General features: G+C 40.2%; 1 protein-coding gene across 1 annotated transcript; it reads right to left on the bottom strand.

Annotated features, from left to right (window-relative positions):
• Window positions 1–3,141: 3,141 nt before the first annotated feature.
• Window positions 3,142–8,853, bottom strand: LOC114620588 (hemoglobin subunit alpha-like). The gene is made up of 3 exons (XM_028766704.1): window positions 8,823–8,853; window positions 7,598–7,674; window positions 3,142–3,516 (listed from the first exon to the last, which is right to left on the bottom strand). The coding sequence occupies exons 1-3, from the start codon at window positions 8,851–8,853 to the stop codon at window positions 3,142–3,144; spliced, it is 483 nt and encodes a 160-aa protein (XP_028622537.1).
• Between the last annotated feature and the right edge of the window lie 10,205 nt (window positions 8,854–19,058).

The raw sequence follows: 19,058 nt of genomic DNA on the forward strand, positions 1-19,058 counted from the left end.
CTATGTAAACATTCTCACACACAGAGAGAATAAATATATAATGCAAGTTTATAACAGTGGAAACATCAGGCAAAATAGTTTCCATGAGAACTTTTGCATAGTTTATTTGAAAATAGAAACAACCTGCTATATATATAAGCTGGATATAGAAAACTCTCTATTTCCTGATCTACAGATGCTGTCATTCCTATGAGGAAACTAAAATGAGTTGATCTGATAATAGATCAAAATGACAATGGTTAGATGCTATCAACTGAACAAAATGAGGCTAAAGAAGTTCAAGCAGAGTTTGAACAGTTCTGATGTCCTTGATTCTCATAGCTAATATAGTTGTCAAAGAAAATCCACTGACATATTTATTTTAGGTCTTAGTAACTTCAGCTGGATAGCTTTTCCACTCCAGAATCAACTTCAATACAACTTTAAACCTGGTTGCAAGGTTGAGATAAAATGAGATGGAGGACCTTTGCAGATATAGAAACAAGAGCAGTATATGTCCAGATGGACATTTGTCTCAGCACTGGGATTTTAGTTCAGGTAGGATTCCTGTGCTATAGGGTGTGTGCTTTGGTCACTTTCTGTTATTATATAACATGCATATTGTATAACACACTATATACCTTTGTGTAAATGCAAAGATCATACAATTTGCTGATAAGAATCCTTCTAGAACTAGCTGTATTCCTGTATAAATGTATGCATTTTTTGAGATTTTTGATGTTGCAAATACAAGAACCAAAATGTTGACATAACCTTTAAATTATACTCAGCTCAAGAGGTGATAACAGGATTAGACCTAAATGGACCCATAGAAAAGTGCATGATTGACACCTTTACTTGGTCACACCAGCAGTGGGGACTAATGTGAGCTAGAGGAACACAACTGTCCTGAAGATTCTGAAACACTGAGCCCAAGTAGAGATAGATGTATTTATTTCCTCTAAACTGCCTTTTGGCATTTGTCCTCGAGAGATTAATGTATGACTAATATTCTTTTATTACCAATTAAAAAGCATTGAACAGAAAAAAAAAAAACCTCCACAATGACATACCAATCCAGTGGGTTACAACTTTACCAAAAAATGGACTCTAGTTTCAGCAACAGAAAATTCATACTGGAAGAGATAATGATCTATTTCCATGTGAGAAGACAATTGTAGTTCATGTCTTCAAAGAAAACAGTGAAATTAGAGTTTCAATAAAAATAGTGCTATATTGAATTGGAAGGTTGTGAAGCTGTATTGGATTTAGGTAAAAGGAGTAATATTTTTTCATTCTCAACAGAGTGTGAGTTACATTTTTTTAAAAAAAATTATTATATTTATTTATTTATTTATTTATTTATTTATTTATTTATTATTCACTTATTTCCTGACCCCAACTCCTCCTTCCAGTCACCCCCTCATATAGCTACTTCCACAACTCACCCTTCTCTGCTTCTCTGAGTAAGGGGAACCAATCTATCCTGGGATGTCAAGTGAGTACAGGACTAGTTACTTCCTTTCCTCCAGAGGTCAGACAAGACAGCCCACTTAGGATACAGAGGCAGGCAACAGAGTCAGGCACAGCCGTGCTCCAGTTTTGTGGGTGGAGGGGCTAGGTCTAATTCATGCAGGCTAAGTTTATGGTGGTTCAGTTTCTGAGAACCCTTAATGTCCCAGATTAGTTGACCCTGTTAATTTTCAGAACATCATGGAAAACTGCTGTTTAAGAGTAGAATCCAAGATATAGTTAATAACAATTTGAAATGGCAAGGATTAACCATCAAAATCTCCATCAGAAAGAAACACTACCAAAATAAGAATCTAATTCTACTTTGAAGATTTTCTGAGATAAAACTATCAAGGAAGAGGTATTCTCTGAGGAGACCCTTACACTTTTAGATATGAACTTCAATTGTTCCACCCTATATATGACCATGTGTGTATCACTTGATAAACCCAGTGAGTCACAACAAAATAAAGATGACAAGGAGTAATAAATCAGGAAGAGTGTTGTTCATGGAAGATAGAAATGAGAGTCTAACGTGTGAGTGAGTTCAAATGTATCATATATGTGTGTGCAATTCTCAAAAAAGAGAAGTTAATGGGGAAAACAAGATATATAATATTTTATAACTACAAAGCCTCAAAGTTTGAAATGTAAAACATTTCCACTACCAATTGATCAGATTACAGTAAAGAACAGTGAGGGGCCAATGATGAAATTACTGAGAATTGTACAAGAAAATAGCATGTACATTTAAAGAAAGGAAGGTTAGACCATTAGTTCTGAAGAGATGATAATTCCTAGCTGCCATTTCTTCACACTGCTGACTTAGAAGCCTTTTTTGGTGCCTCTGGCCATTGTTAATATTTAACTGGTTGGAAGAGAGACAAGTTTATTTGTTTATTATAATCTCCACTTTACTTGGGTGGTTAACTAAAGAGGTTGTAAGACTTGGAAGAGACCCAAATAATAGGCTCAGCAGGTAGGAGGCCAGGGGCACTTTGTTATACATATTTGGAAATCAACTCATTTCTCACTAAAGTCAAGAATTCATCCACAGAGTAGAGGACTGTGGGACTGCATAAGGGTATCCTGGGTCATGGTTGAGCAGGTACTTAGAACCCCGAGATTCTCTGTGGAATTCCTCATGAGAACCGGCAGGAGTTCGGTCCCTCCCATCACCTAAGATCCTGAAAAACAGTCACAGATCTCCATAGAGTCACCCAGGCGATAGGCCTCAGGCCTTAGAGATTTACATACTAATGAAGGCCAGAGGGCAGAGCAAATTAAACATTCCTCCCCCAGATCCTCCCCTAATCCTCCCCCTTTTCTCCCTCCCTATATAACTCGGGACGGCCCTGAGTTTTTGGGGGGTACGCCTAGATCCATCTATTATCCGTCATGTCAATAAACCTTTTTGGAACCAAGGACTTCCTCGTGTTACTGGGGCCCGCCGCCGCCAAGGCCCTCAGGCCGCTGGAACAGTAGGATCTTCCTCCCTGATGTGGGGACCCGCCACGGCGGCGAGCTTGCGCCTCTGTGGCGGCCTTTTTAAAATTTTCCACTTTACTTGGGTGGTTAACTAAAGAGGTTGTAAGACTTGGAAGAGACCCAAATAATAGGCTCGGCAGGTAGGAGGCCAGGGGCACTTTGTTATACATATTTGGAAATCAACTCATTTCTCACTAAAGTCAAGAATTCATCCACAGAGTAGAGGACTTGCTTTTTATAATTGTTTTGGTGGTACCTAAGTTTGGTAGCTTGAATCCTATGGGGCATTCTTCTGAAATTTACTGTCTCCACTTGATGATTCTGAGCAGAGCATTTGTGCAGGATATTCAACATTCTAGAAAGGTTTACCTTGGGTTGATTAACCCGGTTTTCAAATAATTTTTGGTCTTGATGGGAGTCAGAGAATGTCCTCTCCAAGGACTCTGTGATGTTTCTTTCACTTTGGCTGTCAATCTTGTCCACAACAGCCTTGAGATTTTTCTCATGTTCAGCAGATGTGGTGGGTTCTTTTTGATTCTGTTTCAGAAAGTGTGACAGAGAAAACTTTTTTATATCAAGGAGTATAGTAAGAAACATAAAATCAATCTATGTACTTTTATTTACTCATGTCACAGTATAATGGTAAGAGACAGTGAACTCATGACTTATCTTTGATCCAAAAAGAGTACTGGCCTCCATGCTGTCAGCCATTAGAGAGGATTTAGCTAATGCAAGAGCAGTATCCCACTCAGTACTCTACCATTACTAATTCACAGAATTGGACAACATTCTCTAGGGCTTCTCAACACCCAGTTTTCCAATATTAACATAACAATCTTTCAGTCTATTTGATGAGAGTCAATTGATCCAGTGAAGTGATTATTTTTCAATTTGTTCAGGTAACTGATAGAAATGCAAATCCTGTGCTATCAGCAGTGGTTCAAATCTTGTGATAAGTGTGTGGGTGGATCAAGCTTAGGGTAGGCAGTACTTGAGAATTGTCTGAACAAAATCCAAGGCTAAATTTTACTACAGCGTGGTGGTTTAAGGGTAAAAGCAATAATACATCAAGCACATGTAACCAGTTACAGTAACATTATATAGTCTTTTCTTATATTTCAAGGTAAGTAATTCACTCCATCATGACAATTTTTTTTTTTTTTTTTTTTTTTTAGTTTTGTGCTCATAGCCCTCACTATCCTATATGGCGATTGTGTGCTCTTTGTCTATGCCTATCTTCTGTTTTATGTTCCTAGGAATAGGGAACATATCTATATGTTTGAACAAATAGACCTAAGGCACTTTCAAATTCCTGATAGAAAAAATGTACATGCTAGACATGTAATAGTGAATTACCACATTTTATCTAAATCAAGAGAGTCCAACAAGTATGATTTCTCTCATATTACTATACTCCTATATAATATATATATTATTTATTTCAAAAGAAAAAAATGTGCTTTCTGAGATAAAAGGTGATAGTAATTTTCTACTTATATGAGATCTTTTGTGTATAAACATTCTTCTTAGGTAACAGTAGAGATTCAATTTGGAGGGCAGATTGTTTAAAAATCATTAATATTATATAAATATAGCAAAAAGAAATTATTGACAAAACAGTGAATTCAAGAGTTTCTTGTGTTGCCTGGTTGGTAGTCCACAAGCGCCACTACAAGGAGCAAATATTCAATGGAGAGGTAGAAAAGATGAAAACAGAGCAGGGTGTGAGGTAGAAACAAAGGTGGAGCTAGAGACATGATGGTAACAGTTAAGAGAGGACTGAGGTCTATCATGTCATTGCACATTAGGGTCACAGGGATGGTATGCATCAGCTTGAAGCTCATGCAGACACAAACTCATCCCCAGAACCTCCTGCCTGGTTAGGGATCACCTGGCTCTGGGAAATGAGAAAAGGTCCATTTCTGGACTGGACTACCTCGAAGAATCATTTATTCCATGATGCCACTAAAGTCCATATCTTCTTCAGTGGTCTATGCTGCTGCTCCAGACTTCAGTGAAGCCTGAGATTTATGTGGATATTTGCCATTCTTGCAGCTGCCCAATGCTTCACTGATGCTTCAGGCTTTGCTACTGTGTGGCACTATGCTGATGTTAGTGACATGTGTCACCACCTGAGATGATCTTGAGGCTCATGGTCTGTGTAGCCTCTGAGTACAATGAGTGAGTCAGTGGTTTGATATGGATGTGGGCCATGTTGTCTCAGTCCTTGTTACCATGAAAACACACTGTGAAGGCCCATGGTTAGTGATGCTACCTAAAGCCATGTTAATGTTTATGGGGAGCTGACCCCACCACTCCCCACCCCACAGCACTAAGATATAGGGGAGGGCATAGGTAGGAGACAGCAGGCCACATCCACCTCAGGCTTCCTCATAGATCTCCCAGATGATTATTTCTGGGTTGGATGAAGACAGAGAAAACCTCATCTTCTTTTGATGGGCTGGCCATTACAAATTTCACCATTTCTCAGTGAATGTATGGACCACACAAAGTAGACTTTAACATTTTTCTGAAGTGAATTTGTCACAGAGGAAGGGTGAGAAGATATGAAAATACTACTGGGTGCTGAGTGTGATTGGGGGAATGAAATGAGATCCCAAATAGTCAATATAAGTAAAAACAAATAAATAAATGCTGAAAGAATCATAAAAAAGAGTTCATTATGAATGAACAATATGTCATCAAAGTTGACTAGAAACCATGTACATGCTTAGAGAAAGAAAGGGTTATTTATCTCTTGAGATTGAGGCCAACTTCACATTTTGCTGTAACAGATAATTAGCAGATAGCATTGACTTTTGTTTCTCATATACAATTTTATCTGAGACAATGTCCTTTCTTTGTTGTTGCATTCTTCTGCCCCTGCTTCCCATTTCTCATTAGAAGCACTGAATATAAAAACAAGCTGTGTGACTTAAAACCATACCAGGAAGCTTGGTAAGATAGAGCTGGTCGAGACCCAGAGAATCAGTGGTTACATATCTGAGGCTTAGGTGACTTGCAGCTTCCTGTCAGACTCTTGACTTGGAACTGGTGTCATGCTTCTCACATAAAAGAGAAGGCTCAAGACAGAGTTCTCTATCTTAATGAGGTGTATAGAGGCCCAGAGGGCATAGCCAATAGGCTTTCCTTCCCAGGCATTCCTCCTTGCAAAAGATATTTAATCTCAGGTCTACCCTGAGAAACAGGATATGGTTTTAAGCATCCATTTTCCACCAAGACAATAAACTATTTTAAAACATTGACTGCCTCTTTTCATTGAGATCCACAGAGAAGGCCTTTGCCTACAGAGCAGAAGTCTAATCTCCAGTAGAAGGCCTCTCAGCACTCCCAGTTCCAACCACCACCAAGCCTGCTGCCCATCAAGCCAAGAAGCCAAGGACTCCCCAATCCCAACAAGCTGGAGCTCCCCTCCCCCACCTCCTAGCCCTGGCACTCAGCAAGATGCTGTCCCCAGTCTGTGGGTTCCCACCTCCATTCTCCGCTCTTCTGCAACTCTCAGAGGTGCTTGGATGTCCAAGAACCTGAGAACTCCATGGTCCTGCCTTGTTGCATGCCCCAGGACCCCCAAGCAAGCTCTGGCTTTCTCACCCCTCAGACTGCACTCTTCCACCTCGGGAGTGGTGCCTAGACCCTGCCTGGCATGTGCCCTGGGATAAGTGCAGTCAAAATCCTTGTAGCATGCCTCCCCAAGCAGACATGCACTCCTCAGGTACAGCAGATGCAGGCCCACAGTCCAACCAAAAGCTTTATATCTGAATTCAATTTTTATTGCTTTACTCATGGACATATATCTGAGTCCCCTAAATGTGCATCGTTGTTGTCTGATAAGTGTCATATATTTATTTGTTGCACATTTCCCTTTTTCAAGTATCCAGTACCAAGCTGTCACTAGTGGGAAATATAACTGCCAGTTATGTGTGTGTGTGTGTGTCGGGTGCAACCTTATTCTCTATCTCCATAGCATTCCATAACACAAAGAGAATGCTGTAACCTAACATACCACCAAGATTTCTTTACTCTTATTTAATTGTCCTGTCCAGCAGAACATTAAACAGGGTCCAGGGAGGTCAGAGGAGGGGGGCAAGCAAAGACGAAAGGAATGGCGACCTGTCTATAATCTGATCAGATAGTAATTTTACTTTTTCACACACAGGTTTTGTACACAAAAAGGCAGGATGTGGGGAAGGGGATGATGCAGAAGCGTAGGTGTTCAGGGGGAGTACAGATCTCTTCCAGAACAGAGTGTTAGCTGGGTGAAGGTTCAGGGGACAGACTACTATGACTCCACCTATGATTAACTTGTCTTTATCTAAGTTGGTACTATCCACCAAGGTTACCTATCTACAAGGCCTTATGACTAGGCTTGGCAGCCTTCCACCAAAGCTGCCTGTTTACAATAACTCCCAGCTATCTGTTTCAGTGTTTTTCCACAGAGACCCAAGACTTTGTGTTAGCATACATGTATGACAGGCCTATTGCTGATTTTAGGCGTATGGCTCATTTTAGGCCTTCAGTGTATAAGCAGGGCTGCTCCTGACATTTAATGTTATAAAATATTAGGAATATCTGAGATAATTATCCATGTAAAACTTACCCTTCTTTCAGGGTGCATTGCTGGCAGCAACAGAGTTATCAGAAACAGCATCACTGGGAAAGAAACCATGGCTGACACTAAGTAAAAGAAAAGTTCTGGTTGATTTAAGCAGTGCATGGGACAAAGAAGTAACTAATACATTTATAGAAGAAATACCAAAGCAACTATGGCTGTTTAATTAATTTACAAAATAAGGGAAGAGTTGACATGTGAGGTTGGGGTAATGTCATTGTGTCCACCTTGCCTTTAGTTGGCAGAATAATAAGTTAAAAGACCTGACTGATGTCCCTGGTGTGGACTTGCAAAGGCTAGTTTACTCTGTGCAGGTTCCATTCCCCCTGTCTTCACAAGAAAGCTGGGAAGAAAAATTCAGTTTTTATTTTCTGAAAACATTTGTTTTTCTGCACACTGTCCTGTATTTTGCTATTTCCTCTTGATACCTTTCATCTGTACTGGTTGTAAATCAGGGTACCAGGGTTTTGATTTTGCAAATATAAATATAGAAACACTCTAGAAGTGAAATTTGTGAGGAGGAAATGCTAGTTATGTAATATTTCCCCTTATACTTGGATATATTTTCATGTTGTCCCTTCAGTAAGAAAATATAATCACAATTAATGACTAACATATCTAGTCTATTTAGCTCACTCAAACTATCTTTCATTAGATTTTTTTCTCATGATTTCATTAAGTTTTAAATATCTTCTGCTAATTGCACATAAAAAATCCTTGGTCACACCAAGTCCTGCATCGCTCAGATGCTTCTAAAGATACTTCGTATGGGGTGCACTTTCCTACCTTTTGGAACACATATAAAAGAATTACATTGTAAATTACAGGTGTGTTGTATGTGTTGGTATACTATGTGTATATTTCAAATTCTCAAAATCTTTTTTGTTTTGACCCTACATATTGCTTCAAATTTTTAACTTTCTGAATGACAATGGAGAGGCATTATCAGCAACAACCTGGTATATTTTATATATTTTTTATACCATTCCCTTCCCTTTCCTCCCTTCAAGCTCTTCCATGAACTCTGGAATGCTCGCTTTCAAATTCACTGCCTGCTTTTCATTGTAATTCATGACCAAATTTTGAGTCAAAATATCCCCACAGAGTCTAGTGTCTTTTATTCCTTTGTCTTCTGTCACAGTCACCAGTCACTGTACCAGATCTGGAAAACATTCCAGGTCCATCTGGATCCTCATACTCTTAGTGTCCATACTTTCCAGAGGGACAATCTTATGCTTGTTCATGGTGGGCCTTTAAAATAGCAATTGTAAGTAATTTTTCTCGCCCATATGCCACTTACATGAGGCCCTATCGTTTAGGCAACATGTGGCCTCACTAAATCATAGACAGATGAAGAAATGCATTTGATTTGAGTTTTCTAATCATCAGATTTGTGCGTTGCTTTTAATTACATTTCTCCTGACCAGTTTCATATTGCAATTTGCTTGGGAGTCCTTCAGTTTCCCTGTATATTTCAAGGACTGGGCTCTGTTTCTTCATTATCCTCTGTAATCTTAACCTTGTAAATACTGTCATGTTACCATGGAACCTGCTATCACAATCCACAGGCTTGTCATGAATACTTTTTAGTGTTTTTTCTTATTCACTTTGCATGTGTCTTACTGCCACCTACAGGTCACCCCCATCCACAGTCTCTCCTACCTTCTCTTCTGGGTGAGTAGGTCCTCTCCTGAGTATAACCCGCCCCCTCACCTTGGGACACCAAGTCTCTGGGAGGCTAGGCATTTCCTCTCCCACTGAGGTCAGAGGTCAGACAAGGCAGCCCAGCTAGTAGAACACATCCCAAATTCACACAATAGCTACCTTTTTGATAGGATTTCATATCAGGTCGCTCCTGTTGCAGGCTCCTGTGTCATTCTCTGTGCTTCTCAGAGTCTCTTGCTTTCATTGGTTAGAGAGCAGGGCTTGCAATATTTTGAGGCCAGAAGTGGTTCTGCTTCATTGGCTATTGTTCCTAGCAGAGGTTTTGAGTGCAGAGTTTCTTTTGTGCTCTGCTTCTTTCTTATCAGACTATTTAACAGAGTGACATGGGATAGCACCTTTGAGTAACATCCCAGCATCTGATTGGTGGGTCATTTATCCACTATTTAAGTTTGCTGTATTTTTCTCCAGTGGAGTTTCTTTAGCTCCATTTAAAACAAGATCTGTGGAGAGAATTCCCCTCTTGTCCACCATTTTGGTCTAGCACTTCTGGTCATCATTTGCTTTTCCCATTGTAGCTGTATTATGCAATCTTTGTGTATTTTATCTAGTTTTCTAATAGTTCATTTTACTCCAATGCACCCTAGTTTTTCAATGCTTCTCATATTTTTTGTCACGTGGATTTTTGTTTATTTTTTTCTGATTTGTGATAGTTTAGTAGAATATTGTTTGCCTCTATTCTACCATCTTTATCAACAAATAATTTTGGAAAATCAGAATTACTTATCTCTGATAATATTAGTGAATCTGGATACTTCATAGATACAAGATCTCTTGTCTTCTTGCTCTAGCTAGAAATTTAAGTACTATATCAAGCAGATAGGCAGCAAGTGGGCAGCCTTGTCTTATCCCTGATTTTAATGGAATTGCTTTAAGTTTCTCTCCATTTAATTTGATATTGGCTATTGGGTTGCTGTACATTGCTTTTAGTATGTTTAGGTATGTTGGATGGAGAGAGGGAACTTGGTAGGAGAGGAGGTGAGGAAGTGAATTGTTATAGCAATCAGGTGTGGAGAGGTTGTGTTGTCAGGTGGAGAGGACTGGGATTGATAATGAACCTGTGGGCATCCCTGGTGACTAGCTGGAGGCCTGGGATGAAAGAGGAGATGGGATGTCTACTTGGGGTGACTTTAGCTGAGAGTCCTACCAAAGAGGGATATAAAGTTTCAAGTGGCAATCTCCTGTAGTCAGGGAGACTTTCAAAGGAGAGAGGTGTACATCAATCCACCCACAACATTTTAATCCAAAATTTGTCTGCCATGCAAGGTATGTAGGAATCAAGATGAAGCAGAGACAGAGGGAACAGCCAATGCATGACTGCTTCAACTTTAATCCCATCCAATGTGAGAGAGACAACTACTGACACAATTACTCTGCTATGCTTGCAAGTAGAAACCTAGCATAACTGTCTTTTGAGAGGTTTCACCCTGCAGGGGATGGAGGCAGATGAAGAGACTTACAGCCAAACATCAGATGGAGTCTGGGGAGTCCTGTGGAGGAGTCAGGGACAGAAGTGAGCAAGTCAGAAGGGTCAAAGACATCAGAAGAAGGTCCACATACTCAACTAACCTGGGTCTGTGGGGGCTCACACAATCTAGGCCATTAACCACTGGTCATGCAGAAGTTGGACCTAGAATCCATACACATTAGTAGCCAATGAACAGCTTGTTATTAATGCAGGTTACTTACAAGTGGAGCCCCAGGGTGGCGTGGGGTGGGACATAAAACCATGCCAGAAAGTTTGGTAAGGTAAAGCAGGTCAAGACCTGGAATGTGGAGGGCACACAGCTAAGACTTAGGTGACTCCCAGCTGCCTGCTAAACTCCTGACTTAGAACAGATGCCATGCTTCTCACATAAAAGAGGAGTGACCACAGGTTAAGTAGGCTCATAACAGAGTTCTCCATGTTAATGATGCTTTAGAGGCTCTGAGGGCATAACCAGTAAACTCCCCTTCCCAGATATTCCTCCCTTCAAAAAGTGTTTAATCTCAGGCCCAACATTTGTGGTAGGATATGATTTTACAAATCCACTTTCTGCCATGGCAATAAACTATTTGGGACCATGGACCATCTCTTTTCACCAAGATCTGTTGTTGGAGCCATTAAGGGAGCCTTTATGTACAGAGCCTCAGCCTCATCTCCCATAGAAGTTATATCTGTGCTCCTAGCCACAACCACCACAAAGGCCAACACCATCATGCCAAGGACTCTTACCAATGAGACTAACAAGAGTTCCTCTCCACATCCCCACCCCAGGCCCAGGCCCCCAACTCCCTTCTTTGCTCTTTTGTGATTCCCAGTGCCTTCTGCATGTCAAGAGTCTGAGAACCCCAAGGCTTCAGGGACTCTCACACCAGCCCCAGCTTTCCCACACCCAAGACGGCTTGACATCTCCGGCCGCAATTAAGTGTGGATTCCTCTCACCTCCAGCAGGATGGTTTCTGCTCACCCTCAGCCAGATGAAGTAAGAAGGAACTCTGGGGGTGGGGGTGGGTTATCCCCTTTAAATTAGAAGCTGAACATTAAAGCATTGAGCCTCGATCAGAAACCTTTATTCTGGCTTCATCTCTTCTCGCCCTCCTGTTCCTTCTTCCATTCCCAGCCTCTCTTTCAGGTGAACGCGGTCGACTGTGACTGATGGCCCTCAACAGAATGGCGCCTGACTTGGAGCCTGAACACGAGAGACCAGCTGAGGAACGCTGTCTTAGGTAGAGCTCTATGGAAAACGGAACAAGAAGAGTATCCTGGACACTTGGTAAGCAACGAACAGCATTGATGCTAGCTATGGCTGTGTTTGCAAGAAGTGTATTTAAGGGGATATGGTCTAAGTGAATAGATATTGACCTGATGCCGATTTTGCCTAGGAGGTGACAGCGAATGATAGGTCAGGAGAATTCTAAACAGGCATTGCCCGCAGTCTAAGAGCTGCTTCAGGCGGGAAGAGCAGGGTTAGAAAGAATTGGAAAACTAAGAAAGCAGGGCACTGAGGTGTTACATTAGCTGCCTGCTACATCTCCAAAGAAGGAGATGAAAAGTTACATCTTGAATATGAGAGAGAGAGAGAGAAAAAAAAGGGTTTCAGAAAAACAGTTGTCCTCTTTCTAAGCTATGTCAGCAAAAAGGAATGAAAAGGCTATTTCAGGGCTCTTCTAGGAACAGAAGAAATTCAGGAGATGTCTGGAATTTCTCTTTAGCTCCTAGATGTCCTTCTTTGTTGTCTGTCATTGGCTCGTCAATGTCCACGTGTGTCAATTGTTTTTTTGTTTCATTGTCTAAATGTTTGTTCTATGTTGCATGTTCAAAAGAAAAGATCGTTAAAACTGCTTGATCCAACCCTTGGTCTAGTTTAACTTTGTTTTAAAGACAGTCTTAATGTGCACAGATGAGTTACCTGTAGCTAAGAGTTGAGCTGAGCTGGAAAAGCCTTTTCAGAAATTGATTGTTTGCATAAGCTGATCTTAAGGGGACCAACACCATTTTGGATGCTGTAAGGAAGCTGAGAGTTGTTTGTCTCAGAAAAATCTCTGTGACATGGTGCCTTTATTTTGAAATTGCAGCTAGAAAGAGAAAGAAAATTTTGTTTGGTCTAAATATATAAGATGCATAGCCACTTCATTGTTGTTTCTGATTGGTTTTAAAAGTATAAATATGTTCTACATGTCTTGGTTATAGATTATTGGCTTAAGTTATTGGGTGTGATTAGAAATTTACAACTTTGGTAACAGAAAGTTGGCATAAAACTAACTCAGGGTTAGAGTCATTCAGAAACCAAATGTATAAAAGACAAGATTTTAAAACAATGTCTCTTCAATGACATATTAAAAGCTCCTTCATACATTCATATATAAGAATTGACAACAAAACTTTGTAACATAAAGGTAATCTACTTGGTGTTGATTTTAGAGAAAATAGATTGTTTACATTTTTTTTGCTTTTGGTTTTGCTTCTCAAAATTATGGTTATGCTCTAATGTTAAAAAAGAAACTTAAAAATATAGTTTCTGCCAGTATTCCATTGACTATAGTTGGCAGTTCTAATCTTGAGTTTGGGATTTTTTGACTCACCCATGTTTATAGAAAAGAAGAGACAACAGTTAGGGTTAAATAAAGGTATTTAAAACAAGTTGTGATACAGTGCTGGCCTGCAGGAAATATAATTGTTGTGCCAGGCCTCTTAAAACAGGCCGAGATTAAGAACATTTACATTTAAATTAAGACAATGCAGATTGGGCTCTGCAGAAGCTTGGGTGAGACATTCCTTTTGTCTTGGTCTTCATGACCAACCCCTAGAAAGGTGTTTTCTGGGACTCGTTGATTGCCTTGCTTGTTCCTTGTGAGGGAGGCGTCAGCCTCAGGCCCAAAATTCACAACAGTTTATGGGCCAGGAGTTGTTACTATGTTGGAGGAATTAAAATTATGCTTGCTTCCCTTCATGGCATTGAAGGAAAAAGGTTTTGAAGGATTAATAGATACTGGGGCTATTTAACAGTTATTAGAGGGCAAGATTGCCTTCAGCTTGGCTTTTATCTGTTACTCTCATTCAGCTAAAAGGAGTTGGTTATTCAATTAATCCAAAAACAAAGTTCAAATTTAAGATTTATGAAACTAATGGGACATTACAGCCTGTCTTGCCTACTTAGGTTGCCATTTCAGTAAATACATATAGAATTATTATAGATTTAAAAGATTGTTTTATTGTTCCTTTACATCCTGGTAAAGGTGGTGAGGTTTAAATTCAATGAATTTACTAGTGATTTTTGAGAGCCCATGAAGCGATATCATTAAAAAGGTTGCCTCAAAGAATGATTAATAGTCTTACATAAGAAATTGTTGTTGCCTTAATACAAAAGTTAAGCATTTAAATCTCTCAGTGTATATTATTCATTGTATATTTTGTTAGCTGATCTCTCTAAAAGAGTTTTTCTGTACGCCTTTGCTCTAATACAATGAGCTTTAAAATTTTAGATTGCCTTTCGTTCCAGAAAAGAGTCAAAGACAATATCTTTTCAATATTTGAGAACTCAGTTATATCTTAAACAGATTGTGGCACAGAAAATTCCAATAAGAATGGATAATTGGGGCTAGAGAGATGGCTCAGCTGTTAAAGGCTAGGCTCACAACTAAAAATATTAGAGTTCAATTCCCAGCAACCACGTGGTGACTCACAACCATTTGTAGTAGGATCTAGTGCCCTCTTCTGGCTTGCAGGCATACATACAAAAATGGTTTACTTTTAATGATTCTCAAAAGTTGTTAACAGATATTAATTGGCTAAAACCTCATCTTAAGCTTACCATAGGAGAACATGAACCTCTGTTTGATGTTTTCAAAGGGGATACAAATCCTAATTCCCCTCGACAGTTAACTGATGAGCAATAGATAGCTTTGTAAAAGTATTGAGTAATCTGTTAGTTATCAAAAGATAAATTATATAGACTATAATAAATTGTTGGCTGTTTGAGGTATTGCTACTCATGTGCTCACAACAACTCTTTGGCAAAAGAAACCATTAATGGAGATTCATCCTTCTTCATCTCCAAGTAAAGTTTGAACATCTTATTATGAAACTATTGCAGTGTTAATACAGGATTGTAAGATAGAATCCTGAAAGTATTTTGGATGAAATGTGAATTCCTTATTCCAAATAGAAATTAAATTGATTATTGGAGAATAATGATATTTGGCCTATTACATGGCAAGGTTTTTAGACAAATTTGATAATCATTATCCATAAGACAAGTTGTTACAGTTGTTCTCTATGCATGCTTTTGTATTTCGTATAAATTTGCATTCAGCCCATAGAAAGGATGTTTACTATATTTACAGATGCCTTATCTATTGATTAAGGAGTATATGTAATTATATCACATGTTCATTTTCTTGAATTTTCCCCTGCTTCAGCACAAATAATTAAATTATGTGCTGTAACCACTGTTTGAAATGCTGACAAATCAAGCTTTTAATTGGTATACTCATAGCCAGTATATGGCTCACGGTTTGTAACTACTTAAAATTGTTGCCTTTTTAGATATTGCTAATTCTCAAATTTTATAGTTATTTATAGAAATACAGCTTAATTTAAGAAACATGTACTGTTCTTTAACTTTATAAGACATTCAAGAGCTCATTGGATTGCCTGGACCCCAGGACAATGCCAGAGCAGATTTGTATACCAGTCAAATTATAGACCTTACAGAAACAATTGGCCATACAATCTTATTCTTTATATCATCAAAATAATAATAGCTTGAGACAATAATTTGATATTTCTAGAAAGTGTGCAAGTTAAATTGCAAAAACTTGTTCTCAGTGTCCTCAATTTTCATAATGATGTTAAGCCTTGAGGACTTATACGTGATCAATTATGGCAAATAGATGTTACTCATTTTTGATTTTGGAAAATGAAAATATGTACATGTGACTTGATACCCTTTTAGGCTTTTTAGTTGCAACTGCTTTAACAAGAAAAGCAACTAAAAATTATAATTAGTTATTGCTTGCATTATTTTTCTACGCTTGGTGTTCCATATCAGATTATAGACAATGGAACTGGATATTACAGTTAAACATTTGAGATGGTATGTTGACAATTTAATATTATTCTTATTACTGAGATTCCTTATCCTCAAGGACAAGGAATTGTGAAAGAGAGATTATGGAACTTTAAAATAATATCTTGATAACTCTCTTGAATGTGGGAAGAACAGCTACTGATGCTTCTTCCCTGGTTTTGCAAAGAACTCTGAAAAATTGGCTTTTAAAAACTAAAAAGGGGGAATTATACCCCCCAGGGTCACCAAAAGCACACCTTGCTTTTGTCTTATTTTACATTTTCTGCAAACTGATGCTAAGGGTCAGTCTGCAGGGGATCCGCCACTGGCATCCGGTTACTTCCAACTCATTTGCCAGGGTCATGTGGAGAGACCCCTTAACTAACACTTGGTGTGGTCCCAACCATGTTTTAATTTGGGGCCATGGCTCAGCATGCATTTTTTCAGAAAAAGAGAATGGAGCCTGATAGCTCCCTGAAAGATTTGTCCGTCAAGTGCACACAGATCTTGAGCCTAATAATGGCGATTCTGATGATGATGGCTCAAAATCCTTATCTGCCAGCTGATTTAACCTGGCATGTAGTCTCCATCAATATTTAAAGCCACCCACCATACGTGGTGGCCAGACTTTGTGTCTAAATCCTTGTCAACAAGCAGTTGGATTAGGCACTGGAACATTTCCACTTCCAACCTTATTTTCTATATTGCTTGGATAAATCATGTTGCTTTTAACCTTTTAAACCTTGTGTCTCAAGCAGATAGGTTGCCTTCACACAGGATCGCTCTCAGCAAGCTCAGCTTTCATCATAGCAGTTATCCATCACTATGAAGAATTGCATCTAGTGCATGCCCACAGGTCCTTTGGTCTGAATGTGGTTTTGGTCTTATGGGAAAGAGTGTGCCACTGATGGCCGGTTAGTCAACGATGGGTAAGAGTGTCTTGAGTTCCTATAAACATAAGACAGAGGCTTAGATCAATATGCTATGTATGTTCCTCAAAGACGGGTAATATAGGAGTAATATAGATGCCAACCTAAGCCAGGCACGGTCGCCCGACCTCTCTGTACCCTAGATGGGATGGAACATTGTATCCCATTCAGCTTCTGGCACTGCTCATATCTTATAAAACTAAAAAGGGGGAACTGTGCCCTTCCCCCAGCCTAGAGCGGGCCTGAGAGACCTTGTTTACCACAATAGACCAAATAATAGGACCAATCAAGGCATTGTCAGCCTTGGCATTGCCCGCCTTGGTGCCTCCTTGGCTGCCCTGTAGCCTGCTACACAAGCTGAGAAGAATAGACTGCCTGCTGAGCTTGTCTTGACATCTCCGGCCCTCAATTACCTGTGGATTCCACTCATCTCCAGGAGGATGGTTTCCGCTCACCCCCAGCCGGCTGAAGCAAGAAGAAACTCTGGGAGTGGGGGTGGGTTATCCCCTTTAAATTAGAAGCTGAACATTAAAGCATTGAGCCTCGATCAGAAACCTTTGTCCTGGCTTCATCTCTTCTCGCCCTCCTGTCCCTTCTTCCATTCCCAGCCTCTCTTTCAGGTGAACCCAGTCGACTGTGGCTGATGGCCCTCAACATCCCACCACTGGAGGGGTGCCTTGATACTTTCCCACAGCTCAGCATCTACCTCTACAGGCAGTGGCATGGGGTAAGCACAGTTAAACTCCCTACTTTCTGCCTCCCTAAATGGCCATGCCAAGCAGCAGAGCAGACAATGGGCCACAACCCAATAGAGTGGTGTACAGAGGAACTTACCTTTTCTGAGGAGAGAAAGAGGGGCCAATGGGGGAGTGATTCGTAAGGGTGGGACTGGGAAGAAAGGAGGGAGGAGTGATTGGTATGTTGAAAGAATTTTAAAAAAGGGGACAAAACAATAATAAAGGACAATTAAGGAGATCCATTCTCTGAGAAGACCCCCCCCCAACACTTGCAAAGATTTTCTTAAAGTGTTCCACAAAGTATACACTGTGAAGATTTAGGAGGGATATTGTGACGCGCGCCCACCTCGCCAGCAAGGAAGACATGGCAACACACCAGGATCCTTCCGGAGCAAACGTTTATTCCAAATGAAAATGGAGGAAGACCCCAGGCCTGGAAAAGGCACTGTTTATATACCCTTGGAGCGGTGTGTACACCTCTGATTGGCTGCTTACTCGTTGCCTGCCAAAACGCCCTGGGATGGCCTGTGACTTTGGCACGCTTTTACCATAGCACATGCGCAGTTTACTTGTTTACTAGGAGGAGCACCGGATGCCAGCGCCATCTTGCAATGGCGGATGCTGCCAGCACAAGCCGTTGCTTCCTACAGGATATAACCCTACTGGGCCTCCAAGAAAAATTCGTGGAGGAGCAGGAGCAGGAGCCATTTGAGATTAAGAGTGAAAGCTGGTCTATTTTCCAAGGCCTGGCATGAGGAACAGTTCCCTGGCCCGCAGAGGATTCGATGAGACCCTAGGGAAGGGGACGAAAGAATGTTAGGACAAGAGACACAAAAAGGAAGCAAAGGTCTGAATGTCTGATCGAGTGCTTAAATTTTACTGTTCGGGTCTCCATTATAAAGACAAGCAGGCAGGAGGGTCATCTAATCAGTCAGGGTCCAGGGCCATCCAGTAATTGTTAAGTTCTTTGCAAGCGTTTCTTAGCCCAAACCACTTATTCCAAACTTTCTCACGAGCAAGAGGGCAATAAAAACATTTTTTTTTTTTTGGTTCAAGTTGCTTATCTTGACTAAATTTTTCTTCCAGGTAGGAAATCGATAAAGTCTTCCTTAACTCAGGCTGTTTACCTAACTGGCATTTTCTCTCAGGAGGACAATAAAGTCCTCCAGGATCCTGGCAGAAGAAATGCATTCCCAGTCCCCTTATCTGAGATTCTTGAAGAACCTCAGTGATTGCAATGAACCTAACTGAAATAAATATAAACATCAAGCTAAGAGTGACTCTTCTTTCCCACATGGAGACTGGGACATAACGTTTGCGAGTCAAGGGCCTGCTCAAGACTAAGCTTCAGTCATAGATGAGAGAGGGTCTCTAAGACAAAGGCCTTCTCTACTAAAGCAAAAGCATTTGATAGTTGCTGGAGCACAGGGAGTCATTATCTTCAGTGGCTTAGACACTGCTCTTTTGCCTTTGTTCCAGGGATCACTTCATACACATGTTCACCTGTCTA

This window comes from Grammomys surdaster, unplaced genomic scaffold, assembly GCF_004785775.1.
Source record: "Grammomys surdaster isolate TR1022 unplaced genomic scaffold, NIH_TR_1.0 169, whole genome shotgun sequence".
NCBI lineage: Eukaryota > Metazoa > Chordata > Mammalia > Rodentia > Muridae > Grammomys > Grammomys surdaster.